Genomic DNA, 26,014 nt, shown 5'->3' with positions numbered 1-26,014 from the left:
GTGCCTTCTTCAGCTCCTACCTGCCCACTCAGCTCACGAGAAGGCACGCCCCCGGGGCCTCCGCACCACTAGCTGCTCGCTTTCCCCACCTCGGCTCCGGGGATGTGGTCTTTCCCCTTGGAGGTCTTGGCCAGCTCATCCTCCAGCCTGTCCTCGTTCTTGGGCACCGGCAGCGGGTGCTGGTTTTTGACCGCCAGCTTGTGGTCAGGCCGGTGGTCGGGCCTCGAGCCTGGCTCGGTGTCCAGTTTGCACCCGGCCTGGTACTTGCGCTCACCCTCCCTCTTGAAGGAGGCAGAAGACCTGGCTTTGGGCTTGGGGAGCCGCACCCAGCAGTGGCTGAGGATCTCGTCAATGTGCAGCCGCCGGTTGACGTCCGGCTGCAGCATGCGGCAGATGAGGTCCTTGCACTCACCCGTTAAGTGCTTGGAGCGGGGGAACTTGACCCGGTGCTCCTTCTGGGTGCGCAGCATCCTCTTGATGTTGGAGTCGTCGTAGGGCATGGAGCCGCAGACCATGATGTAGAGGATCACGCCCAGGCTCCAGATGTCGTACACCTTGGGCTGGTAGGGGACGCCCTGCAGCACCTCGGGGGCTGCGTACGCCGCCGACCCACAGAAGGTCTTACTCAGCGTCAGTCGGCCACTGTCATCCCGCAGGCAGCGCTTGGAGAAGCCGAAGTCGGACAGCTTGATGTTGAAGTCCTTGTCGAGGAGAAGGTTCTCGCACTTGAGGTCTCGGTGGACGATGTCCAGGTCGTGGCAGTACTTAATGGCTGAGGAGAGTTGGCGGAACATCTTGCGAGCCACGTCCTCGTGCAGGGGCCCCCGACACTTGATGAACTCAAGGAGGTCGCCCTGGACCCCGAGCTCCATGACGATGTAGACACGCCCATCAGAGGTCTCAAAGATCTCATAGGTCTTGATGATGGAACGGTGGTTGATGGTTGCCAGGATGTCCATCTCCCGAGGAAGGAATCTCTCCACAAAGTCAGAGGGCGTTTTCTTGCGGTCAATGATCTTGACCGCCACGTTGAACTTGAGGCGCTCGGAGTAGGCGGATTTGACTTTTGCATAGGAGCCCTTGCCAAGATTGATGCCCATGATGTAACCCTTCTTCTTTAGGACTGTGGCATCGTCCATGGTGCCAGGAGCGGCTGGCATCGCTGCCATCTACATCTCCCCAGGCGGGCCAGCAGGCATTGTCCGCATCGGCATTGCGGGGAGCCGTCTGGTTGGGCTGGGCCTTGGAGGGGTGCGGCACTCAGCATTGTCCAGGGTGACTTCAGCATGTGAAGTCATAAAGCCAGGCTGCCAAGATGGGCCCCTGGAAGTCAGGCTGTCCCGGCAGGAGCACCTGCTCCCCGCGTCCCAGAAAGAAGCCGGCACCCAGGGGTGTGGTAACCGTGCTGCTCCTCGCCGAGGCTTCCCTGTCCAGGAGCCACGCAGGTCTGGGCAGAGTGCCAGCCCCACGCCTGTTTCCCTGCCTGGGGCATGGGGTCAATATCCCACCAGGGCCTATTTCCTGCAGCTTCTTTGGGGGCACGAAGAAACCCCCTCGAGGGCTCATGACCTCAGGAGCAGCAGTGCCCCAGAAGGCCTGCCCTGGTCTGGCCCTGTTCCAGCCGGACTGGTGGTTCCCTGCCCGGGGGGTAAGGGCTCCTCCTGTTTGGGGGAGAGAGCTGGGCAGGTGTGGGGCGGGAGGGCAGGCAGGGCTGGGGTACTGGGCCTGACCAGCCAAGCGGCCCCAGGCCCTGGGCTGGCAGATGGTGTATTCTGGGGCTGGGCAGCCTGGCGGTGGGCTGGGCTCTGGTCACTTGGAGGAGGTGCTGAGGCATTTGGACAGGGAAGAGCTTGGGAGAGGAGGGGGCTTATTTTGAGACCGTGGAGCCCCACAGTCAGGAGGGAGGTGGAGGGGAAGGTAAGTGGGGCCCAGGGCAGGAGCAACATGATCCAAGCCGTGTTTTCAGACGGTCCCTGGCACAGCTCTTAGGAAATGGGCTTTGTGGGGAGCAGGACAGCCCCGAGGGAGCAGAGGAGGACAGGAGGGTCTGGTGTGTGCCCGCGAGGGGGCGGGCGTGTGGTGGGGCCTTGTGTGGGGGGCCCTGGGGCTGGCTGCGCCCGGAGCATCGGCTGTTCAGAGCCAGCACCTAGGGGAGGAGGGGGGCCTGAATTCTGTCACGTGGACCTCTGTGAGGCAGGGGTGTTGTACAGCCTGCTGGAACCCTGGGAGAGCATGCCCGTTTGCATCTCAGACGGCCTTTTGCACCTGGAAGCAACATAAAAACCCTATGTTTCTGCTTTGGAACGTGGCTGCCTGTGTGTGTCTCCTTAGGGACTTCGGAAGCCCTGCCATCCACGTCCTTTGCCATGGGCATCCTGTGCCCACACACAACAAGATGCTAGCACGGGCTGTTTGGGGGAGGGTAGGAGGCGGGGCGGGAGGAAGGCCTGCCTCTGTGTGGGTGCTTGCGGGCTGCCATGCAGAGGATCCATAGGACCCACCAGGTCAACGGGGCAGGACGTGCCAGGCTGTGACGTGGCTGAAGCACAGTCACGTGGACACACCTGCGGAGTGCAGGATGCCTCCCTGTGCCTGGAAGTTGTGTGGAAGGTGTCGGGGGTAGGGCAGCCAGAGTCTGGACACCAGGTGGGAGTGAGGAGCAGGGGGTCCAGGGAGGGCCGTCCAGTAGCCACAGCCCTGCCCAGTCCTGCTCTTAGCTCTGCAGAGCTTCCATCCCTAGTCACCTGAGCTCGATGCCTGCCTTTTTCCTGGGGGTCTTAGAAACAACCAGAACTTCACTCCCTTGCATCCCAGAAGGGGCCGGCTCTAAGGATTTCTGGGACAGGACCCAGGAGCATGGCACCTTCCCTGCCTTCCTGCTGCTCCCACAAATGCTCAGTGGGGCGCTGCTTGCATGGCTGCTTTCTCAGCTGACTCTGCCAACCGCTTTTCCCTTTTTGTGTGTTCTGCTCCCCACACCCTGCCCTTGCCCAGGACAGTTGGTCTCTTTGGTCCTCTGGGGACACAGCCTGGAGGAGGCAGATCTCAGCACTGCACAAGTGATGCTGGGGAGCTTGGAGCAGGCAGCTCTGGCCAGGATGTGCACACTGAGGGGGGCACTCCTGGAGTGGGGAGCCTTAGATTGGACCTGGGGCCCCCAACCTGCAGTCCTGTGGGTGGGAGGCTTTCAGACTGGGAAGGCCACTGTCTGAGCTTCAGCTTCCTCTGGGAAGTGGGCACCCATTTACCTATAGGCATTTGAGGGTCCGTCCCAGGTGCTGGGGTGCCTTCCTGGGGGCTCAGCGTCACACTGGTGGCGTGCATGCCCCTGTATACAGCCGGTGCTGCGCTGCAACACAGAGGAACACGGGGCTGAGAGGACGGACGACAGGAGGCAGGGGTCTGAGGAGTCAGCCCAGCGGGGGAGGACAAGGAGAGCTCATGCATGTGATGGCCTGCAAGGACCCGGCGTGACAAATGTGTGCAGGGTAGGAGGGACCACTGTGGGCCACGGAGGCTGTAGTGAGCGTCTTGATCCTAAAGCTTCAGTAGGTCGTTGGAGGGCTGAGCCCAGTAAGTCACGCAGCTCAGGATGGCCTAGCGTGAGGCCACCTGGGCAGGACTGGGCTTCACAGCTGAGCCACTGCTCTGTGCTGTGTTATTCCAGGCAGTTTTGCACCCTCTCTGAGCTGTCTCCTCCCCTGCAAAGCACACCACTGTTGCTCCTTCCCATGGCCCCCTCCCACCGAGGCTTGAATCCTGGCTGGGCTGCAGTGAGTCACTCCCAGGCCCTCTCCCCACATACTGCCCCCTGCCCCAGTGACCACATCAGGCCCCAGAGATGACCCAGGGGAGGTTCACGAGCCTCTCCAGGAGCCCCCCAACCCCCAGCCAGCCCCAGGTGCTCTGGAATCTGCTCCACCAGCAGATGAGCTGCATGACTGGGCTCCAGAGCCTCCAGGAGAAACTGGGTGCCTCTTGCAGTGTTACTCAGGGCCTGTTCTGCACCCAGACCCTGGGGACTCTGGCCCATCCTGGCAGAGCTCACAGCGGCCCTGTTAGGGGCCCCTGGAAGGCTCTGTGGAGGCCATGGCGCCTTGCTGAGCCTGGAGAGATGGGCAAGGTCTACAGGGATGTGTCCACAAGCAGGGCTAAGGCACGTACGTGTGGGGGTACAGGGATAATGGAGGGGCCGGAGGACCTCCAAAGCCAGGCACTGGGATCCTTCCCACAGTGGGAACTGGCCTGGTGCATGATGGGAGCTCTGGTGCTCGGGAGGCAATGGGGGGCAGAGATGGAGGCCTTGGTGAAGGCTGAGCCGTGACACACAGGAACACAGAGGGAGTAGAGCTGGGCAGAGCAGTGAATTGGTGGGGAGGGTGCAAAGGGCAGGTCACTGAACCTCACTTTCAGGGACCTGGGGTTGGGGTCTTCCCAACACCGACGTGGGCAAGGGGAGAGGTGCGTCTGTAGGCTCTTGTCCTCTTCGTGTGTCCAGTCCAGGTCCCCGTGGGGTTGTCCCGAGTGAGTGCAGAGCAGGGAGAGGAGGGGGCTGCCGGGCTGAATCCAGGACGGCCTGAGAAATGACACGGGGGCTAGTGACACTGCACACGGCCTTCTCCCTCCGCGGGACCTAGATGGCTGCAGGGGCCGGGCGCGCATCACGAGGACCCCCACCCATTCCTCTGCTCCCGCTTGCCAGTGTCAGCCCTGGCGCAGTGTCACCCTGGGGAAAGATGGACTAGAGGAGAATGGGACGTGGTCGAGTGAAGAGACACACAGGCTGAGGTGTGACCAGGCGCCCAGCGCAGCCCCAGCCTCCCCTGGGACTGGCAAGCGACCACAGGGTAGGATGACTCAGCACCATGGAGCAGTGGGTACTGGCTGGACACGGGGGAACTCCTGGTGGACAGAGCAGAAAAAACACGTTGCCTGTCAGGGTAGGGAGTTGGTGAGCAGGCAGCCTGTGGGGTGGGTGGCCCTGGGGTGTTGAGGGCCCAGACTCTGTGGCCGCTGCAGACAGAGCCGATTCCCGCTGAGGTGGCCCCTCTCCATCCTCTGCGGGCTGCCACCTCGCCCGTCTCCCACCGTCCTCCGCAGCCCGCGGCCCCAGCGCCACACTCCCAGGCCTCCCTCCTGAAGCGGCGTCCTCCGCACTCAGGTCTCTGCTCTGGTCTGGGGCCCGAGGCGCAGTGGGGGATGTATTTCCCCAGGAGGAGGGGAAGTTCTGGGGGCGGAGCGCAAAGGGGAGAGTGCATGACCTCTCCCTGGACACCCTCAGTCAGCAGAGCAGCATTCCCCTTGAGGTCTGCACTAATATAGTGATTTATTGCTTCTTTAGCCACGTTACCATGGGTTTACCAAGTTCAAAGGGAGGGAGGAGAAACTGACGAAAATAGCGGCTCATCCAGGACAGTCTTCCTTCTCTGGCTCATCCCTTGAATTCCAGCGCTCAGGCGCGAAGCCATGAGCTCTGCCTCTTTCCCCGCCGGCCCCCTGGGCTGCAGGAGGCTTCCTAGGTGTGCGCCTCGGAAGGCCCCACGGGGACCTCTCCCTCTGCCTCCCTGCTCAGCTGCTCACTGCCATCGAGGCCCAGGGGCTCTAACTGCCTCGACACCTGTGCTTGCAGTACCTTCTCCTCGGCCTGTGTCTTGGGCAGGGCCTCGGGATGCGCCTCCTCCAGGGGCTCCAGCTTGGTGGCAGACCTCTCGTCAGAGCTGGGCTCGGGGTTGCACGAAGGCTCGGTGCCCTGGGAACTCTCCCCACCCTTGCTGATGGCTGCAGAGGACAGGCCCCGTGCCATGGGCCGCACCCAGCAGTGGCTGAGGATCTCGTCAATGTGCAGCCGCCGGTTGACGTCCGGCTGCAGCATGCGGCAGATGAGGTCCTTGCACTCACCCGTTAGGTGCTTGGAGCGGGGGAACTTGACCCGGTGCTCCTTCTGGGTGCGCAGCATCCTCTTGATGTTGGAGTCGTCGTAGGGCATGGAGCCGCAGACCATGATGTAGAGGATCACGCCCAGGCTCCAGATGTCGTACACCTTGGGCTGGTAGGGGACGCCCTGCAGCACCTCGGGGGCTGCGTACGCCGCCGACCCACAGAAGGTCTTACTCAGCGTCAGTCGGCCACTGTCATCCCGCAGGCAGCGCTTGGAGAAGCCGAAGTCGGACAGCTTGATGTTGAAGTCCTTGTCGAGGAGAAGGTTCTCGCACTTGAGGTCTCGGTGGACGATGTCCAGGTCGTGGCAGTACTTAATGGCTGAGGAGAGTTGGTGGAACTTCTTGCGAGCATCATCCTCGTGCAGGGCCCCCCAGGTTCTGATGAACTCAAGGAGGTCGCCCTGGACCCCGAGCTCCATGACGATGTAGACCTTGCCGTCTGACGTCTCAAAGATCTCGTAGGTCTTGATAATGTAACGGTGGTTCAGCATGGCCAGAATCTCGATTTCCCGGGGAAGGAACTTCTCCAAGAAGTCCGTGGGGGCTTTCTTGCGGTCGATGATCTTGACCGCCACGTTGGACTTCAGGCGCTCAGAGTAGGCGGATTTGACCTTTGCGTACGAGCCCTCTCCCAAATGTGTCCCCATGGTGTAGCCTCGTCGCCTGAGGACGCCAGCGTCGTCCATGGCACCGGGAGCACCCAGGGCCTCTGAGGCTGCCCTCTGCACCCCCGCAGGACAGGGGCCAGCAGCGTCCTCAGTTATCCCACAGACAGAGGATACCCTGGGCTGGCTGGCCTGCCACCCCTGCCTCTCAGAAGCAAAGACTCTGGGGTGGAACGCCCAGCATTGTCTCCGGGGCAACTTCAGTCGGTGAAGTCATAATGGAGGGGTGCCCTCGGGGAATGAGGCTCTGACCTGAGCCACCTGGACTCGGACCCTGCAAGTCTGGCCAGCGGGCTGGAGCAGACCAAAGGGCAGCAGGGTGGCCTTGTGCGTGGATGGGCCCTGAGGGAAGAAGAGGCTGCGGGGAGCACATCGGTCTGCCCAGACTTCCCCACCTGGAGCCAGGACGGCTTATGGGTCAAGCCGGGCATCCCAGGAAGTCCAGGGCAGGTGGTCACATGCGTCCCGGTCCTCACCTTGAAGATACACTCAGGTTCAGGCACTCTGAGGAGGGCATAATAAGGGATGACTTACAAGGTGGGAGCAGAGTGTAGGGAGCCCCAACGATAACAGACTCCTGAAGAAGGGAGGGATGGTCAGCGGAGCCTGGGTAAAGTGTGTAGAGAGGGCTGCCTGGAGAAAGGCAGTGGCCCTTGGTGGAGGCTGCGGTGACCCCACAGGGAAGGAGCTGGGGAGGGTGCCCCGACCTCTTCTCCCTCCCTCCAGCCCCGGACAGTGTCCACACGGGCAGCATGGGGCGGCCAGCAAGGCTGTGAAGGGTGGAGATGGATCAGGGGACAAGGCCGCCTGGCCCCGCGGTGACTGAAGCTCGGAAGCCGGGGCTCTGCCCTCCGATGGGCTGGGTGTTTCACCTCCCTGTACTTCTCTCCCCCAAACATCTGCTGGCCCAGCCCTCCAACAGTGGTTCTGCAGGGGGACCACCGGCAGGGATTTCTGCTCTTGGCTGAAAGTTCTCCCCTGAACGGGCTCACAGGCAGATCTGCGGATGGGGGGCAGGCCAGCCCTGGGTCCTGGGCGCAGCGGCCGCTCTTAGGAATGCTTCCTGGGGATGGCGCAAAGCAGGGGGGCTGTGCAGGGCAGGGCTCCTCTACTATGACAGGCCCTTTGCTTAGCGCCCGCTCCAGGCCATGCCCTGAGGAGGCAGGGGCAGGCTGGCCCGGCCTAGTCTAGTCTTGGGCTTGACCTCGGCCATATTGGCCCAGAGGGACTGGGGGCCTCTCTCAAGTGCCCCTGAGGGTCGCAGGCTGGAATTCTGGGACGCTCAAGAGGATCACGCCTTGAAGGGAATTTGGGGCGACTGACCCTAGGGAGCGAGGTGGGGGGGCTGGAGGTGGCCGGGCACCCCCGGGGTCCAGGCGGCCGCATGCGGCCGGTCCTCACAGAGCACGTGAGGATGCACTCGGGGGAGATGCGCGCCCTCGGTCCTTACAGGGCTGATCCTCAAAGGCAGGCGGGGGCCTCTCCATGTTCCTCACGGGCCCAGGCTTCGGCCCTCCCGCAGCCGGAGCCCGGCGCCAGGCCTCGCGGCGTGGCTGGCGGTCCTTCCCGCAGACAGCTGGCTCCTCTCCTGCTGAGGACCGCCCGTCTGCTGTGCCCGCGGCAGGTGCCCACAGGCACCCCGCTCCCGGCGGCAGGTGCGAGGCCGGCCCCTGGGGCGCTGTCCCCGGCAGCCGCTCGGCCCCGCGGGCCTTCCCCTCCCGCCCCGCCGCGGGCAGGGCCCTTTCTCCAGAGGCCCCTTCGCTCCAGTCTCTGGGATCCGGGCTTCCCCGACTCTCTCCGGGCTACTTCTCCGTATGTTTGACACGTTTTCCGTCGTGTGTGCCTGGGAAGCCACACTCCCTCGTTCCTTACAGGGCCGATCCTCAAACACAGGCGGGGGCCTCTCCATGTTCCTCACGCCTCCTCGGCAGAGCACGTTAGGGCGCGTTCCGGGGCCGCTGCCCGGACCTGGGCTGCAGGTGCGCGGGGTGTGAGGGCCCTTCGGGTCCCGGGCGCTGCTTCGCCCGCGCCGCTGCCCCGTGGCCCGCCCCTCCGCCTTCGCGCTCCCTCCCCGGCCGCCCCCGACGCCCCCGCTCCCCACGGCGCCCCGCCCCTTGCTGTGTCCGCGGTGCCCGCTTTGTCCGTCGTTCGGTCCCGCTGCTCCTCCCCCACCGTCCCTGCCCTGCGCCCTCAAATTCTAGGCCCTTCGGAGGCCCTACCGCTCAGGCTCCGCCCCTGAGCCCCACCTCTCTGCTCAGCCAATGGTACACTTCATTTCCTACAGTCCCGCCCTCCCACCGGGCCCGCCCCTCCGCTCCCGCTCCCCACCTTCCCCACCGTAGGCCTCGCCCCTTTCGGGCACTACCGCCCATGCCCCGCCCCCGCCCTGCCAATGGCCCGCACTCATTGGAAACGCGCAGGCCCCGCCCCCCTCATAGGCACTCATTGGCCGGCAGCGGCGCCGCGGGCGGGAGGCGGGGCGGCGCGGAACCGAGCAGGACGGCCGCCATCTTGCTGGGATCCTGAGTTGGAGCTCGAGGCTGCGGTCGAGAGTGCGTGCGAGCTCGCGGCGCAGCCCAGCCCAGCCGCGGCCCAGCCGGAGCCCTCTCCCTCCGCCTCTCCGCGCCCGGCGCCGGCCCCAGCGCGGCCCTCTGACCCTTAGCCCGGCCCGGTCCGGCCTCCCCGCGGGGTCACGCAGCCGCCCCGGGGACGATGAACGGAGGATAAATGGTGCCCAAGGCAGACAGCGGTGCCTTCCTGCTGCTCTTCCTGCTCGTGCTCACCGTCACCGAGCCGCTGCGGCCAGGTGCGCGGCGCGGCGGGCGCGGCGCGTGGGGGCGGGGCGGGCGGCCGGCCGGGGGCGGGGCCGCGGCGCGCGGGCCGGGCGGTCCCGGGCGGTCCCGGGCCTCCCTTCCCGGCGGACCCCGTCGCGGGCGGGCGCAGAGCGAGGCCAGCGGCGGGTCGCCGCGCCCCCGCCCGGGACAGCGGCGTGGGTGACCCTGGGCTCCGAGCGCCCCGTACGTCAGGGAACTCTGGAGGGATGTTGTCTTTGGTCCCACGCCCGTGGAGCGTTGCGAGCCTTGAGGTTGACCGGAGCGGGCGTGATGTGCAGGGCTCGACCTCCCTTCTGGGGCCTGGGAATTCTGCGGCCGAGGGCCGCGCGCCTTCCTGCCGACCCAGCGGCCGGCGTCGGGCTGGTGCTGGGGGTCGAGAGAGTAGCTCGTGGAGGCACCTGGTTTCCCGTGTCTCCGCCCAGCAGTGGCTTGGTGCCAGCGTCTCAGCCTACAAACTGCTCAGCTGGAAAGTGGCAGCTATGTCGTTGTCACTCAGGTATTGGCACCTGACAAGTACTCAGGCCAGAGACCGGCCCCGAGGAGGTACTAAGTCCGCCGAGCATCGCGCTCGGGAAGCAAGCTTCCTGCGCTGCCGGGCGGCCGGCGTCGCCGGTGTGGGAGCCAGGCACTTAGGAGTGCCCCTCGTATGTGACAGTTAAACGCTTTCGGAATTCCTCTTGGAGCTTGTGTTTTTATAAGTAAGCTTGGGGTGGAGACCAAGAATCATGGCACCAGATGGTCCCAGACAGTTTTATGTCTACCTGTTTCTGCTATTATCTCCCCCACCATTGAACAAGAAAATAAAATCTTCAAAGGCAGATCCGGTTTATTAGGCACAGGCGCCCTGGTGCCGGAGGTCCACCATGGTTTCAGTGGCCTGTGAAAAGTGTTTTAGTTTAAAATCACCAGGGAAAGGAAAAACAAATTTTTAAGTCGAAGAAACTGTTGTAGTATGCACACAAATACATTCATTTTTATACCAGGGCAGCCAAAAACTATGATTCTTAATTTTTGTTTTATGGAGGAAGAGGTCCATAAAGGCAGAAGTGTCCAGAGCTGTCTTCTGCGGGTGCTGTCAGGCCTCCAAGGGTAAAGGCAGGCTGGAGAGCACGGTGGGGTGTGGCCCTCTGAGGTGGCCGGCCCGCCTTCTGCCCCAGATGCCCAGCTCTTTGCCGTCTGCACAGAGTGCGCCACCTCCTTCCCCGCGGCTCCCTGGTGGCCACGGCTGTGGGCCTGTTCCCAGCCTGGAGTCTCCGGTGATGCTTCTCTGGATGCCCCAAGTAGGGCCAGTTGCTCACTACCCTGGATATTGTCTGGGTGTCAGGGTGACTGATTTTGGGGTGGCCTCGGTTAGGAACAGAAGCCAGGAAAAGGGCCACCTGTGAAGGAGGGCACTGCGTGGACTCCTGAGGACCAGAGCCACTGGATTTGTGGCTTCCTGTGACTAAATTCTTTGGAAAACATGTCTACACCTGTGCAGAGGTGAGATGTCCTGTTCTGGCTCCTGGTTCCCAGTTTTACCCATCAGGTCACTGGACTCTGAGGGGTAAAGCCATACACACATCATGCCTGTCTTCCTGGGGGTGCCTCTGGTTTACGTTAACATCTGCCTGGGTGATGGAGGTGACCGATGTCCCCAGCTCCTCTTCCCTTGCCATCCGTCCACATACACTGCCAGCTGGCTAGTAGCAATTCAGAAAGTGTCTTCAAGTGCTCACTGCCTGCCCATACTAGGGATACTCAAATGAAGAAAATAAACCCCTCTTCTCGGAGCACCCTTCAGGTGTGGAAGTGGGGACTCAGTGTAAATTGGGCCACTGAGTGGGGGGGCCCAGAGGCAGGCAGCAAAGGTGGCCAGCTGTGAAGACTTCACAGGAGACCTCACCCTTAGGTCTGGGTTGGGGAAGGGAGGTGGCTCTGGTTAAGGGAGCAGAGTTATCCTTTTCACTCCACGACTCCAGATGAGAATTTGGCCGCAGCTCAGACTGGTGTTGAGTTGCCCTGCAAAACCTGGGGGGCTCCATCTGGTTCCCTGATACTGACTGGGCATGGAGGGTGGGACTCACTGTGGGCCACTGGTTCTTGTGTGTGCTCTTGTGTCCTTCCAGGCAGGAGTCTGCTGGCTGGCTCTTCTGAGTAGGGCCTTCTCTGGCCCTGGCCTGCATTGTTTCTGTCAGAGTCCTGGCTCAGACCCATACTTGGATGTGAGGAAGGCACCGGGCAGAACCTGCTTCCCACGAGGCAGGGACTCCTGATTTCTGCCAGGTGGACACCTGACTACTGGGGCCAAGCGACTTTGGGGTCTTCTCTGATGCAGGCCAGGGGCTCGAACTTTTCACAGACTCGGGGCAACGTGAGAGTGCTGAACTTGACCGTCCACTGTAGTTTCTTTGAACTGCACATTTGCTCCTGGTTGTTTGAGGGTGTGTTACGTGCCAGGCGCTGTCCTAGCACTAAGGTGTATTGATTAATTTAACTTGTAGGTGGTCCTTGTGAAGTTGATACCGTTAGTAGCCCCATTTCACAGATGGAGAAGCTGAAATGCAGAGAGTTCATGAAGCGCATAGGCTGAGGTGAGATTCCAGTGCGGGAAGTTTGCCCATCTCCTGTCATGCATCCTTGGCCACGGCTCTTTCCACTGCAGCTGTGCATGGTCTGCCCTGGCCACCCTCAAGCCAGCTGTGGTGCTCCAGGCCACCTCCCTTCCCCTGTGAGACGTGGTTGTCCAGGTGAGGGTGCAGAACTTTATTCCATCTGAATAGGCTGAGGGTTAGAAGTAGCCTGCCCCCAAATCCCTTCTGTGGTCAGCCATAATGACCAGCGATGGTGTGTACTGTGGTGGGACTGAAAGACTGGGGCCTCTGCTGATGGATAACAAATGTAGAGGAACATTGAGGGCCACTAACTGCAAGATCAGCCTATTGACCCTTTGTCTATGCAGGGAATGCAGCAGCAGTTGCTGATTCTAAAGCTGTGTTTTTGTGGCTTCAATAATGAAAGAAAATCGTGCTTTACTGTTAGCCACAGCTCTGTGCAGGGTGATTCCCTCTCCCCCAACATGGCTGAGAAAACACTTGCCCCCCAAAGTGAGTGCTGTCTCAGCTTAGGTTGCTGGCTGCCTGATGAGGTCTCAGGACTGGAGGTGTCTTCCTGGTGCTCTTGGGAAGGCTGGCTGGAGAGGCAAGTGGCTTGTCTGAGGTCTGGTGAGCAGAATAGCTGGGATGCAGATCCAGGTGAGCTGGCTCCTAGTTCGGGGTTCTGTCCCCTTCGCCGTCAGGGACCTGGAGGGGCCCGTTGGCTATGCTGAGCTAATAAATCCTCAGTGAGCTGACAAGTGGCCTCTGGAGCAGCACAAGGGTTCATGACTAGGAAGAGTGTGGCTATTTTACAAGCAGACATGGTTGAAGTCCATAGAAGAGCTGGAAAGTTGAGCTTGCACCTGGGCTTGCGAGGTGCCTCCTGAGTTGAGAGGGCTTTCCTTCGAAGCCCCCCCATGTTGCTGTCGGGCTTGCCCCACGGGCAGACTGGGCTTCGTGCTTCACAGTTTCCTTTTGTTTAGTTGGAATACTTTCCAGCCTCACAAGCTACTGGATTTTTTTTTAATAAAGAAACCTTTTGTTTGGAAATAATTTCAAACATACAGAAAAGCTGCAAGAATAAAATTAGTGCAGAGACACCCTCATATCCTCTACCCAGACTTAGGTGTTTTTAACGTTTTCCTTTATCTGCCTTATCCCCCATGTGTGCACTTGTGTGTGTGTGTGTGTGTATGGCCACGCACACTTTTTTTCCGAACTGCCTGAGGGTAAGTGGCATGGACCACGGCCTGTCCCCTTGAACACGTTAGCCACTGCAGAGTGGAGGAGGAGGCTCCTGATGGCTTGTGTCCCAAGACACGAATGGCGAAGCCTCCCCACCCCATTGCTTGCAGTTGCCCTGTAACAAGCCCTCACTTCCACCTGCTTTCTGCTGGGCACTGTGTCACCACAGGAAGATGCTGGGAGCACAGGAAGCACTGTGGTTAAAGCCCCAGTTGGCCCAGGTGGCAGCGAGTCGGAGCTGTTACATCAGTCGGTGGGTCTGGTCCTAGGAATGAGGGGTGTGCCGCTGTCCCGCACTTTGGCAGGTGTATCTGGCCCTGCTTGCCGCTGTCAGGCTGCACCGCGCCTGCTCCTCAGGCCCGGGTCGCCCTGCCTGCAGCCTTCCCCGGTCCTTCCCAGGCCTAGCGCAGCAGTGCTTCATGTCCACCCCACCCCCTTGCCCTGGGCGGTTCGCGGCACTATCCAGGCAGTGCTAGGAGTTGTGGGAGGTAATCTAGTCGTCGACCCTCCCTGCAAAGATGGTATCTTACCTCCCTTGATACTTGGCATAGGGAAACACCTTGTAGTTTGTTGATGTAAGCAAAATGTGACAACTAAGGACCTACTAGACAGCAAGGGATTGTTCCCTCCTCACATGTGCTCTGGGACCTGGGGTGCAAAGGATTTGGTGAGCAGCCCCCTCCCTTTCCTGTCTGCAAAGCCGGTTGGGAACCCTGAGAGCCTAAAGTTGGGCCAGCAGTTTTCCAAACAGAGTGACAGGGTGTGGTTATTATGTGATGGCTGGATTTTTGTTTCTGGCGATTTTACCAATTGACTTGGGATGTTTAGTGAAAGCCGGTCACATCTTGGCCTGCTGCTTCAGGCAGGGCCATGGATCGGTGTGGACAAGGTCGACCTTGGCAGGCCAAGTCCAGGGAAAGCGAAGGGCCTGTAGGCTGTAGTTGGAGTGCAAGGGGCTGGGGACCCAGCGTGTCCTGAGGCATCTGGGTATTAACTTGGGTGGGAGGAAAGCTGAAGTCTGGTGGCACTTCACACACGCCATCTGTAGGGGGCGCTGCTGCAGCACATCACAGCTTGTCCATCCTGGTGGGCTAGGAGCCAGGCCCCCGGAGCTACATGGCCTGGGGTCAAGTCCCACTCTGCTGCCCACCCTGACTGCTCTGTGCCTCAGTTCCTTCATCTGCAACACGGACATAACAACTCAGAAAGATGTTGAGACAAAGTGAGTCTGCAAAAAATTCTAAGAAGTGTCTGCCATAAAGGCTGTTAATGGTAGCTGTGGATGGACTTAAGTGGGTGTAGGGACGCCTCTGAAAGTGTGTGGCCATGGGCATAGGGGCGTGTTCCTTGGGAGAGGCCTACACCTGGGCGGCAGCAGGGCACAGTGGCTTTGAGCAGTGTTGACATGCAGTAAGTGCCCAGTGAGTCTAGCCATTCCAGTGGCCTGGGGGTGGGCAGTGGGGCGTGTAGCTTGCCGAGAGCTCCCAAAACAGCCGCAGTGCTTTGGACAGGGCTAGGATTGTTACACTGACATGTTTTGCTCTTTGTCACATTCATGCTGTGTCCCCTGGGCCTGGTCTGGCACAGAGTGGGCGCTCAGAAATCAGTGATTGAACAAATGCACAAATGGCTATTTCTATTTTGACATAAAGAGCAGCAGCTCCCTAGCCAGAGGGCCTTGCACCTGCCCTGTGGGGGTGGCAGGGACAAGGGCCCCATGGCTGCCTGCAGGAAGGCCTGTGGAGGACCGGTGTGGGGGGTGCTGCAGAGACCGCGGCCTGGGCTTCACACTGGTGGGGCACTTGCTCTTGCAGATGTGAGCTGGGCTGAGAGGTGAGAGCAGGTGAGGTCTTCTCATAACGTGGGTACTCGCTGAAGTTCACCAGCCATCCAGCCTGGGTTTGGGAGGGGTTAGGGGGCCCCAGGAAGCCTTCAGTGTGGGTGGGCCCGGCTGCCTGTCTGAGGCTGCTCCCCACCTGAAGACATGGCCTGGCCTTCTCCGGCCATCACCTAGCATAAGCCTTGCTTGAGAGCTGGTGGGGACGGGGGGGTGACATACTTGCCTCTCTGCCTGTGTGGCTTTCATGTGGGTCAGCCTGGGCTAGTTGTTGACCTCAGTTAGTGCCCCTGCCCCCTTCTGGTCCTTGTCTTTAGGCTGGCTTCTGGGTCTCTGGCAGTTAGATCAGCTTGTCATCTCTCTGCCCTCAGCTGTAGACTGATCTGTGTTGCAGCTGGACAGGGCTGACAGCAGAGCCCCAGTGGGTAATGCTGGGCCGTGAGGACCTGCCCTTCTTCTATCTCAGAAGCCTTGTTCCCTGGGGGACCTTCCTTGGGAGTTCATAGCTAGGGAGAGGGTTGCTTGGGGTACCCTGGGGTGCTGGACAAGGGGCAAGAGCCACCTCAGAGGGTGCTCCAGAGGGTCAGCCAGGAGATGTGAGGTTTTGAGACCCCTTGGGCACTTAAATTGACATCAGGTCTCCTGATGCAGAGACCTTTCCAGTGCCACTGGCTGTGTCCTGGGGTCCCTGCGTGGGTTGGTTTATCTACAAAGCTTTGTTGTGGCAGAACAAGAGGGCTGGAAGTGCCCGAGGGGCCGAGGCGTGTGTGGGCCATGGCACACCTTGCTTCTGCGGGTGGTGGCTTGGTGGCACCTCCTGGGATGGGAGACGCTTTGGATTCTCCCTCAGGAGGGTGTGTGTGCAGACCGCAGGGCGAGCCAGAGCCCAGGGTAGTCTGCAAAAATGATGGGGATTTTTTTTTTCCTAGTTACAAAAATTCATACATAGAATATTTTACAGAAATGGAATGATACTTTTTCTATAAGTTTTTTAAGTTTTTTCATTTGAGGTGTTTTGGAAATCTTTGTTTGTTAGGACGTGTATCTTTAACCTCTCTTTTTATTTTAAACAAGATTTTACAAGAACGTTCCTCAGCCTTGTTTTGTTTTTGTCTGTGGGTCTGGTTCCGGGGGAGACCTCTTCCCAACACTTTTCATCACCCAGGAGCTGCAGTTTGGTGAGATTTACAGGTAGTGATGGCTTGGCCAGGAGACCGCGCCCCAACTCCTCAGCCTCAAGAGCTCTGCTGCAGAGGCTCACCCCGGGCCCTCGGGCTTGTCTCGGCCTCCAGCCAGGCCTGCAGCACCTCCAGGTTGGATACCTGCGTTATCCATGTATTGATGCTGTAACTCAAATCTGTGTGCCATCTACATGGCATAATTTCACCAAGGATAATTTAGAGTCAGAGTGGCTGTTTAGGGGAACTTTGCCATGAACAAAATGATTGAGTTAAGAGGTGGCTTAAGGGAAAAATGAAACCAGATCCCAAAGATACAGTGGTCTATGTGTTTTTTTTTAATTGGTATGAGGAAGCCTTAAGTTCCAAAAAGAATTAAGATTTCAAAATATCTTCTTTTGGAGAGAGGCAGAGGGATTCCTCATTCTTTTTTTTTTTTTTTTTTAATTAAGGTGTCATTGATGGTACACTCTTACCAAGGTTTCGCAAGAAAAACAATGTGGTTATTACATTCACTGTTGTTATCGAAACCCCTCCTACCCCATTGCAGTCATTGTCCATCAGTTAGTAAGATGCCACAGAGTCCCTACTTGTCTTGTCTGAGCTACACTGTCTTCCCCATGACCCCACACACACCGTGTGCACCAATCATGATACCCCTCAATCCCCTTCTCCCTCCCTCCCCATCTGCCCTCCCCTTTTGTAACCCCTACTCCCTTCTTGGAGTCTGTGAGTCTGCTGCTATTTTGTTCCTTCGGTTTTGCTTCATTGTTATACTCCACAAATAGGGGAAATCATTTGGTATTTGCCTTTCTCTGCCTGACTTATTTCACTGAGCATAATACCCTCTAGCTCCATCCATGTTGTTGCAAGTGGTAGGATTTCTTTCTTTCTTATGGCTGAATAGTATTCCATTGTGTGTATGTACCACATCTTCTTTATCCATTCATCTACTGATGGACGCTTAGGTTGCTTCCATATCTTGGCTATTGTAAATAGTGCTGCAATAAACATAGGGGGCATATGTCTTTTTGAATCTGAGAAGTTGTTTTCTCTGGGTAAATTCCTAGGAGTGGAATGACTGGGTCAAATGGTATTTCTATTTTTAGTTTTTTGAGGAACCTCCATATTGCTTTCCCCAATGGTTGAACTAGTTTACATTCCCACCAGCAGTGTGGGAGGGTTCCCCTTTCTATGCATCCTCGCCAGTATTTTGTTGTTCCTAGTCTTTGCGATGCTGGCCATCCTAACTGGTGTGAGGTGATACCTCATTGTGTTTTTAATTTGCATTTCCCTGATAATTAGTGATGTGGAGCATCTTTTCATGTGCCTGTTGGCCATCTGAATTTCTTCTTTGGAAGTGTCTGTTCATATCCTCCACCCATTTTTTAATAGGGTTATTTGTTTTTTGGGTGTTGAGGCATGTGAGTTCTTTATATATTTTGGATATTAACCCCTTGTTAGATATGTCATTTACAAATATATTCTCCCATACTGGAGGATGCTGTGGGTAAAATTGTAACATTTCCAGAATCTCTCACCTGGCTTTTGCATATCTTCAGGGGTGGAGAGAAGTTCATCTTTGTGTCAATGGGTAATTACCTGGGCCAGTGAGGGCGTGTCTGAACCTGAGAGGTTAAGAGGAGTGGCTTGCTTGCTTGCTTCTTTGGGAGCAGGTTGAGAGAGATGGCGCTGGACTGCAGTTTGTAAGCAATAAATGGGTTTTAAACTTTATTTCTCCCTTTGCTGATTATGGTTTTTAGAGGTATTTTGCCCCGAGATTTCCTCTCCCTGGACTTACAGATGCCTTTTTGTTCTGCTGATGGTGTCCTTTGCTGTACAGAAGCTTTTTAGCTTGATGTAGTCCCATTTGTTCATTTTTTATTTTGTTTCCCTTGTCCAGGGAGATGCATTCAGGAAAAAGTTGCTAATGTTTGTATTCAAGAGATTTTTGCCTGTGTTTTCTTATGAGAGTTTTATGGTTTCATGACTTACATCAGGTCTTTGATCCATTTTGAGTTTACTTTTGTGTATGGAGTTAGACAATAATCCAGTTTCATTCTCTTACATGTAGCTGTCCAGTTTTGCCAACACCAGTTGTTGAAGAGGCTCTCATTTCCCCATTGTATATCCATGACTCCTTATCTTATATTAATTGAGCATATATGCTTGGGTTTATATCTGGGCTCTCTAGTCTGTTCCACTGATCTGTGGGTCTGTTCTTGTGTCAGTACCAAATTGTCTTGATTACTGTGGCTTTGTAGTAGAGCTTGAAGTCGGGGAGTGTGATCCCCCCACTTTATTCTTCCTTCTCAGGTTTGCTTTGGCTATTTGGGATCTTTTGTGGTTGCATATGAATTTTAGAACTACTTGCTCTAGTTCGTTGAAGAATGCTGTTGGCATTTTGATAGAGATTGCATTGAATCTGTAGATTGCTTTAGGCAGGATGGCCATTTGTCAAAATATTAATTCTTCCTATCCATGAGCACGGGATGTGTTCCCATTTATTGGTATCTTCTTTAATTTCTCTTGTGAGTGTCGTGTAGTTTGCAGAGCATAGGTCTTTCACTTCCTTGGTTGGGTTTATTCCTAGGCATTTTATTCTTTTTGATGCAATTGTGAATGGAATTGTCTTCCTGATTTCTCTTTCTGCTAGTTCATCTTTAGTGTATAGAATGCAGCAGATTGCTGTGTGTTAATTTTGTATCCTGCAACTGTGCTGAATTCAGATATCAGGTCTAGTAGTTTTGGAGTGGATTCTTCAGGGTTTTTTATGTACAATATCATGTCATCTGCAAACAGTGACAGTTTAACTTCTTCCTTACCAATCTGGATGCCTTTTATATCTTTGTGTTGTCTGATTGCTGTGGCTAGGACCTCCAGAACTATGTTGAATAAAAGTGGAGAGAGTGTCCTCAGTCCTTTTAAAAAACCTTTTTACTTGGAAACATTTCCTACCTACAGAAAAGTTGCAAGCATAGTGCCGTGAACCCTGCTGTCATGCCAGTGCCTCACAGCTCACCAGTGGCTAACATTTGACTCACCACACATTTGTGTGCTGTGTACAAACATATCTATACAGCCACACTTTTTTTTTTTTGTATAACTACTTGAAACTAAGTTGTAGGCATTGTGACCTTCATTTCTAAAAACCCTTAGTTTAGATTTCCTAAGAACAAGGCCTTTCTCTTACAAGCCTGCTGCAGTTACCAGATTTTGGAAGTTTAAGGTTGATGTAGTGCTGAGTTGTCCTGTTGACAACATATTTTTTTCCCTGTCCAGGATCCAGACTGGGATCATGTGTTGCATTTAATTGTCATGTGCATTTAATCCTTAAAAATCCAGAACAGCTCCCATGCTTTCTTTGTCTTTGATGGCACAGACCTTTTAAATACTGCAGGCTGGTCATCTAATAGCATGTTCCTCATTTTGAGTGTATCAGATTGCTTCCTCGTGATGATATTCAGTCGATGTGTTTACAGCAGGATCCACCCTCCAGGATGGGGGGTCCTCACTGCACGTGTCTGGAAGCATAGCCCGCCACTCTGTCCCGGGATGGCGATGTCAACCTTGACCGCCTTGTAAGGTGGCATCAGCTGTGTTTCTCCACTGGAAGAGTGCTTTTCCCTATTTGTGACAGGCAGGGACAGCTAGGGAGATAGGAAACCTTGCGCAGTGGTTTTAAGCATCTGCTGATGATTCTTGCCTGGTTCAGTTACCTGTGTGATGATTGCTAAATGGTAATTTTCTCTTATTCCTTTAATAGTAGTCTACTATTAAACAAAACCCTGCTTTTTTTTTTTTTAGTATCAGTATGGATTCATGGATTCTTCGGTTTATTCAGAGTTTTATAGTTTGTTGTCATTATGCATTTTGACACTTAGAGTGTGGTTGATTTGGACAGTGGAAACCTTTCAGGCATCCCTTTGACATGTCCTCATCCATTCTGAACATTCTTTATTTCTAGGCTCATCTTGTATCTTCCTTGCGCCAGGCATGTTTCCACAGAGCACTGGTTCCTTTGAGCGGGAGGTAGTTTCTAGAAACCAGAATTTTGGTGCTGGATGTGTTCATCATTGCCAGGGTATAGTCGCTACTAGACCTTTCAGTGTAGCTGAGGTGTGTCTGTGTCCATCCATCTCTGTGTGTGTGTGTCTGTGTGTAAGTTCATACTGTTCCTTTTAGTTCCAACTCAGTACTACAGGATGTTGCTTGCTTTCCCCATTTCGTGTATGTGTCTCCCTTTTTTCTATAGTGAGAACTCTGGCTTCCAAGCACATCAGTAGATTTACTCATTTGCTTAATCCTGCATTCACACAGCGTGTTTCAGAAGGGCTACACCCACCCTTTACCACTGCCAGCAGCAAACCAACTTTTGTAGCCCTCTCTGTCTTTAGACTGATGCTGGGGCCAAAAGCTACTCAAATTCTCTTCTGTCTTCTGTGTGCGTTTCATAGTTAAGTTCAAAGCTTGATTTGAAACCACCTTTATTAAATTAATAATACTGAGAAGTATGTCCTGTAATTTAATTGTTATAACAAGCCTCTATTTCATCACATTAATTGGTAAGGAAACATCTCATTTTCAAAAACATAGTAGTATTTTCCTGGGTAAATTAAAAAATAATTTTTAATAGGAGTAGATATTTATAGATTTAACAGTCAACTCATTAGTATACATTGCTGTTTGCTTTTTCCAAGTTTGCTTCTGTGGCGTGAAGAGAATTAAGTACGTTAAGTAAATGATAACTTAGCATCAGTAAACGGAAAGGCCAGGTAAAATTTATAATTAATTACATTCTTTAAATGTTAGCACTAATAAATGTCGTAAGTTTTTTATTTTGTTAACCTTAAAATCTTCTGATGGACTGTATTAGAAATGACTTCCTCATACTGCCTGCGATGTGGGTCCTGGACTGGGTCCTGGAACAGAAAGAGGACATTAGCAGAGCAGGTGATGGAGCTCCAGCAGGCTGGGCCTCAGTTTCTGGAGACGCCCCGCTGTTGGTTTCCTGTTTGTGACAAAGGCCCCAGGGGGTAGTGTGCGGTAGTAACAACGGGACTGGATGAGGCGCGTACAGGACCTCCTCTGTAAACCTAACATGACTCCAGAATCAAAGCTTATTTAGAAACTTATTTTGTGATAATAAAGTGTATATTGAAAAATGAATTGTCGTTTCTAAGAGTCCCGAGACCTGGTTGTCCTAGTTTTGTCGTTGATTACGATTTTGGCAAACCACTCTGATTTTCAGTTTCTTCCTGGAGAGAAAGTGGAGGGCTTAGATGTTCAAGGGTCATTTGGGCCCAAGTTGAGTAAGCTCCCAGCCCTGTCCTCCGCATGGCTCACGCTTGGCTCATGCTTGTGCTCTGGTAGATGGCAGGGTGTGGGCAAGCTGCCTGAGGGTGGGGCCCAGCTCGGCCTGGGAGTTTGGCTGTCATTGGACACGTGCTTCATCCGACAGCCCTGCTCATGCAAGAGGCCACAAGGCTGGTGGTGTGTCCCTTCTACAGATTGCTGTGCTGAGGGCCAGGGACGATTACCGTGTCTGGTGTCATCACTTGGCTCTTAAGTAGAAGCAGCAGAAATGGGAAACTGAGGCCTGCTGTCCTGAGCCAGGTGCTCTGCCTCCTGTAGCGTGATTCCCACGAAGAGCTGAGTGGAGATGAACTGTGTGGTGCCCATCTGCCCAGGAGGGGGGCGCCTTCACAGTGCTGGTGGCTCTGCCACCGTCTTGTGTGGACACAGATGCTGTCCCAGCTCTTTGGACCTGGTGGACTGATTTAGGGAACTGCCGTTTTAGTGGCCCTCCCCGGTCACCTCACCAGCCCTGGGATTGCAGTCAAACAAACGTGTCCATTGTGAGAATCTTGGGAGGTTATTAATCTTACCTGTCACCACCTTGTGGATTTTAAACCATGTGGATATATTACCTCATAAGAAACATTAATAAAATTAAATGATCAGAAAAGTATTTTAATAGAAAAGATTTCATATAATTAAAATGTAAAGCTAATAATACTTGAAAAAAATAGGTCACCCTAAAAATGATTAGAGCACACGGTAAAACCATGTGTGCGTGTTTATCCTTTATTAATTGCAGTGTGGGGTGTGATGCTTTTTTTAATAGAAAGTGAATACTCAGATCAGCCTTATTTTACAGATGAAGAAGCAGAGCTTGAAAGAGTAAGTGACTTGCTCAGAGTCACACAGCTTTTAAGTGCTGGAACCAGTTTTCGAAACCTAGGCAGCCTAGAGTCATGCTCGGATATTTACCGCCTCAGTAGGTACTTGATCCTCAGCTCTTTAGCCCTCTGGCTCCTCTTCTTCTCCCTCCTTTGCGACTTGAACCTCTTTGCTCACCTGCTTTTCTTGTCTCCCTCTCACAGCCTTGGCCCCCAGGGCTACAGCTCTGGCTTCCATCTCACCTGCCCACCACCCATTCTATGCTCCCAGTTGCCCTTTGGGGTGCTTCACACTTGACCCATGGGAGCTGAAAGCATCCCGTTCTGGGTGGTCCTCTGGTGTTGGCCTTGGTCTTTAGCTGTGGCTGTCAACGTTGTCATCATTGATATCACCACCACCTCCCCCCTTTCTGACCGTCCTGCCCTCTGCAAAGACCTTGGTGTGTGATAGCTTAGCTCACCCTAACTATGACCCTACCTTATAGAATGAGGTTTTTTTTTTTTTTTTGAGAGGGCATCTCTCATATTTATTGATCATATGGTTGTTAACAACAACAAAATTCTGTATAGGGGACTCAATGCACAATCATTAATCAACTCCAAGCCTAATTCTCAACAGTGTCCAATCTTCTGAAGCATAACGAACAACTTCTTACATGGTGAACAAGTTCTTACGTAGTGAATAAGTTCTTACATGGTGAACAGTGCAAGGGTAGTCATCACAGAAACTTTCAGTTTTGTTCATGCATTATAAACTAAAAATCAGGTCAAATATGATTATTCGTTTGATTTTTATACTTGATTTATATGTGAATCCCACATTTCTCCCTTATTATTATTATTATTATTTTTTTTTTTAATAAAATGCTGAAGTGGTAGGTAGATGCAAGATAAAGGTAGAAAACATAGTTTAGTGCTGTAAGAGGGCTAATGTAGATGATCAGGTGTGTGCCTGTAGACTAAGTAATAATCCAAGCTAGACAAGGGCAACAAAACATCCACGGATGCAGAAGATTTCTCTCAAAACGGGGGGTGGGGTTCTAAGCCTCACTTCTGTTGATCCCCAATTTCTCACCTGATGGCTCCCCTGCGACTGTGCCTGTCTTAGGTTGTTCCTCCCTTGAGGAATCTTACCTGTCTCTGGCTAACCAGTCATCTTCCGGGGCCATACAGGGAAATGTAAAGTTGGTAAGTGAGAGAAGCATTATTGTTTGAAAAGGTTAGCTTTTTACTTCTTTGCAGATTTATGCCCTGTGGCTTCTATGCCCAGCATTTGTCTTGAGGTATCTTTACCACTTGGAAGAATTATGATACTTGGTAATTTTGATATGAGGCACGAATTCTACTTAAGGGTTGTAATTAGGAAGGAAGAAAAGCTGTAGAAGTAGCAGACAGAAGAAAACAGGGGAAGACTGATTATTTCTTCGACATATCTTCTTGTAGTGTAACATAAGCATGTATAGGTTTTAAACTACTAATTAAATTGCGTGCACACATTAACATAATAGGAATACAGCTACATAACCAAAGCAGACCTACAATTACCAGCCATATCCAGTGAAACCAAGAAAACCAGTTAGGCATCCTAGGCATTTGTGAAAACTTATCAATAATATGATGGATATTGTCTAAATGAATTTGAATAGTTTGAGAAAAATCAGACATATTAAAACAACACATTCCTGAAAACTGTTCACATCCCATATGTTCTTTTAACAGTAGATAGTCTATAGTCGCAAGATTTTGGAGCGCTGCAACTTGCACTTCTCCTAATTCTTGGTTGAGTTCCAACAGTATAGATCCAGTCAAATTTGTTGTTTTACTGTATGCACAGGCCAGCTTAGATATCTCCTTCTTCATTCCAATGGCAAGTCCAGGAACCAGTGGGATGAATGCAGCTACAACTGCAACAGCGCCAGGATCTTTGTTGAAGTTTTTTTGATAATCATCTTCTGGAATGACTCTTCCAGAGAATGTTGACGTTGGAAGTTCTTCATATCGTATCTTAATTCGTTTTCTGGGTAGCCAAATTAGGCTTTGATCCTCTGTATAAACACAAACAAACCCTTTGCCACCCTTTGATATGCCCTTTATACCATTGTGAAGAACTTATGGAGATCACTACACAGGAACTGCCTTTTTTTTTTTTTTTAAGAGAAAGGAATATTATCAGAAAAATGTACTTTCATAGCTGATCACTTGACACCCTTTAAATGATCAAAATTAAGGATATTTAAAGCATGCATTAATCGGTGATTTGCAGTTAGTTTTATCCTATCAGGGAGTACTCCCCCTTTTCTTTCTTTTTTTTTTGTTATCATTAATCTACAATTACATGAAGAATATTATGTTTACTAGGCTCTCCCCTATACCAGGTCCCCCCCACACAAACCCCTTTACAGTCACTGTCCATCAGCATAGCAAAATGTTATAGAATCAATACTTGTCTTCTCTGTGTTGTACAGCCCTCCCCTTTCTCCCACCTCCCCCCATTGTGCATGCTAATCATAATACCCCCTTTCTTCTTCCCCCCCATTATCCCTACCTACCCACCCATCCTTCCCAGTCCCTTCCCTTTGGTACCTGTTAGTCCATTGTTGGGTTCTGTGATTTTGCTGCTGTTTTGTTCCTTCAGTTTTTCCTTTGTTCTTATACTCCACAGATGAGTGAAATCATTTGGCATTTCTCTTTCTCCGCTTGGCTTATTTCACTGAGCATAATACCCTCTAGCTCCATCCATGTTGTTGCAAATGGTAGGATTTGTTTTCTTCTTATGGCTGAGTAATATTCCGTTGTGTATATGTACCACATCTTCTTTATCCATTCATCTACTGATGGACAGTTAGGTTGCTTCCAATTCTTGGCTATTGTAAATAGTGCTGTGATAAACATAGGGATGCATCTGTCTTTTTCAAACTGGGCTGCTACATTCTTAGGGTAAATTCCTAGGAGTGAAATTCCCGGGTCAAGTGGTAAGTCTATTTTTAGTTTTTTGAGGAACCTCCATACTGCTTTCCACAATGGCTGAACTAATTTACATTCCCACCAGCAGTGTAGGAGGGTTCCCCTTTCTCTGCAACCTTGCCAACATTTGTTGTTTGTCTTTTGAATGGTAGCCATCCTTACTGGTGTGAGGTGATACCTCATTGTGGTTTTAATTTGTATTTATCTGATAATTAGCGATGTGGAGCATCATTTCATGTATCTGTTGGCCATCTGTATTTCTTTTTTGGAGAATTGTTCAGTTCCTCTGCGCATTTTTTAATTGGATTATTTGTTTTTTGTTTGTTGAGGTGGGTGAGCTCTTTATATATTTTGGATGTCAAGCCTTTATCGGATCTGTCATTTACAAATATATTCTCCCATACTGTAGGATACCTTTTTGTTCTATTGATGGTATCTTTTGCTGTACAGAAGCTTTTCAGCTTAATATAGTCCCACTTGTTCATTTTTGCTATTGTTTTCCTTCCCGGGGAGATATGTTCAAGAAGAGGTCACTCATGTTTATGTCTAAGAGATTTTTGCCTATGTTTTTTCCTAAGAGTTTTATGGTTTCAT

At 53.3% G+C, this 26,014-nt stretch overlaps 3 protein-coding genes across 4 annotated transcripts in view; 1 reads left to right on the top strand and 2 right to left on the bottom strand.

Moving 5' to 3' along the window:
• TSSK2 (testis specific serine kinase 2) lies at window positions 1–2,317 on the bottom strand. The gene has a single exon (XM_017647990.3). The coding sequence runs from the start codon at window positions 1,167–1,169 to the stop codon at window positions 69–71; it is 1,101 nt and encodes a 366-aa protein (XP_017503479.3). The 5' UTR covers window positions 1,170–2,317; the 3' UTR covers window positions 1–68.
• A 2,704-nt stretch (window positions 2,318–5,021) lies between these two features.
• Window positions 5,022–8,694, bottom strand: TSSK1B (testis specific serine kinase 1B). The gene is made up of 2 exons (XM_036993670.2): window positions 8,055–8,694; window positions 5,022–7,108 (listed from the first exon to the last, which is right to left on the bottom strand). The coding sequence occupies exon 2, from the start codon at window positions 6,623–6,625 to the stop codon at window positions 5,516–5,518; it is 1,110 nt and encodes a 369-aa protein (XP_036849565.1). The 5' UTR covers window positions 6,626–7,108; window positions 8,055–8,694; the 3' UTR covers window positions 5,022–5,515.
• A 374-nt stretch (window positions 8,695–9,068) lies between these two features.
• Window positions 9,069–26,014, top strand: part of DGCR2 (DiGeorge syndrome critical region gene 2) — an 89,863-nt gene continuing 72,917 nt past the window's right edge. The window contains exon 1 of one of the 2 annotated variants that reach the window (XM_036993421.2): window positions 9,069–9,410. In XM_036993421.2, the coding sequence (XP_036849316.2) occupies window positions 9,332–9,410 (79 nt within the window). In that variant the 5' untranslated portion in view covers window positions 9,069–9,331. The remainder of the gene's footprint in view (window positions 9,411–26,014) is intronic. The other variant, XM_036993420.2, reaches the window with a different exon arrangement.

Source organism: Manis javanica, chromosome 15 (assembly GCF_040802235.1).
Source record: "Manis javanica isolate MJ-LG chromosome 15, MJ_LKY, whole genome shotgun sequence".
Taxonomy (NCBI): Eukaryota; Metazoa; Chordata; class Mammalia; order Pholidota; family Manidae; genus Manis; species Manis javanica.
This window is presented reverse-complemented; position numbering and strand designations above follow the sequence as displayed.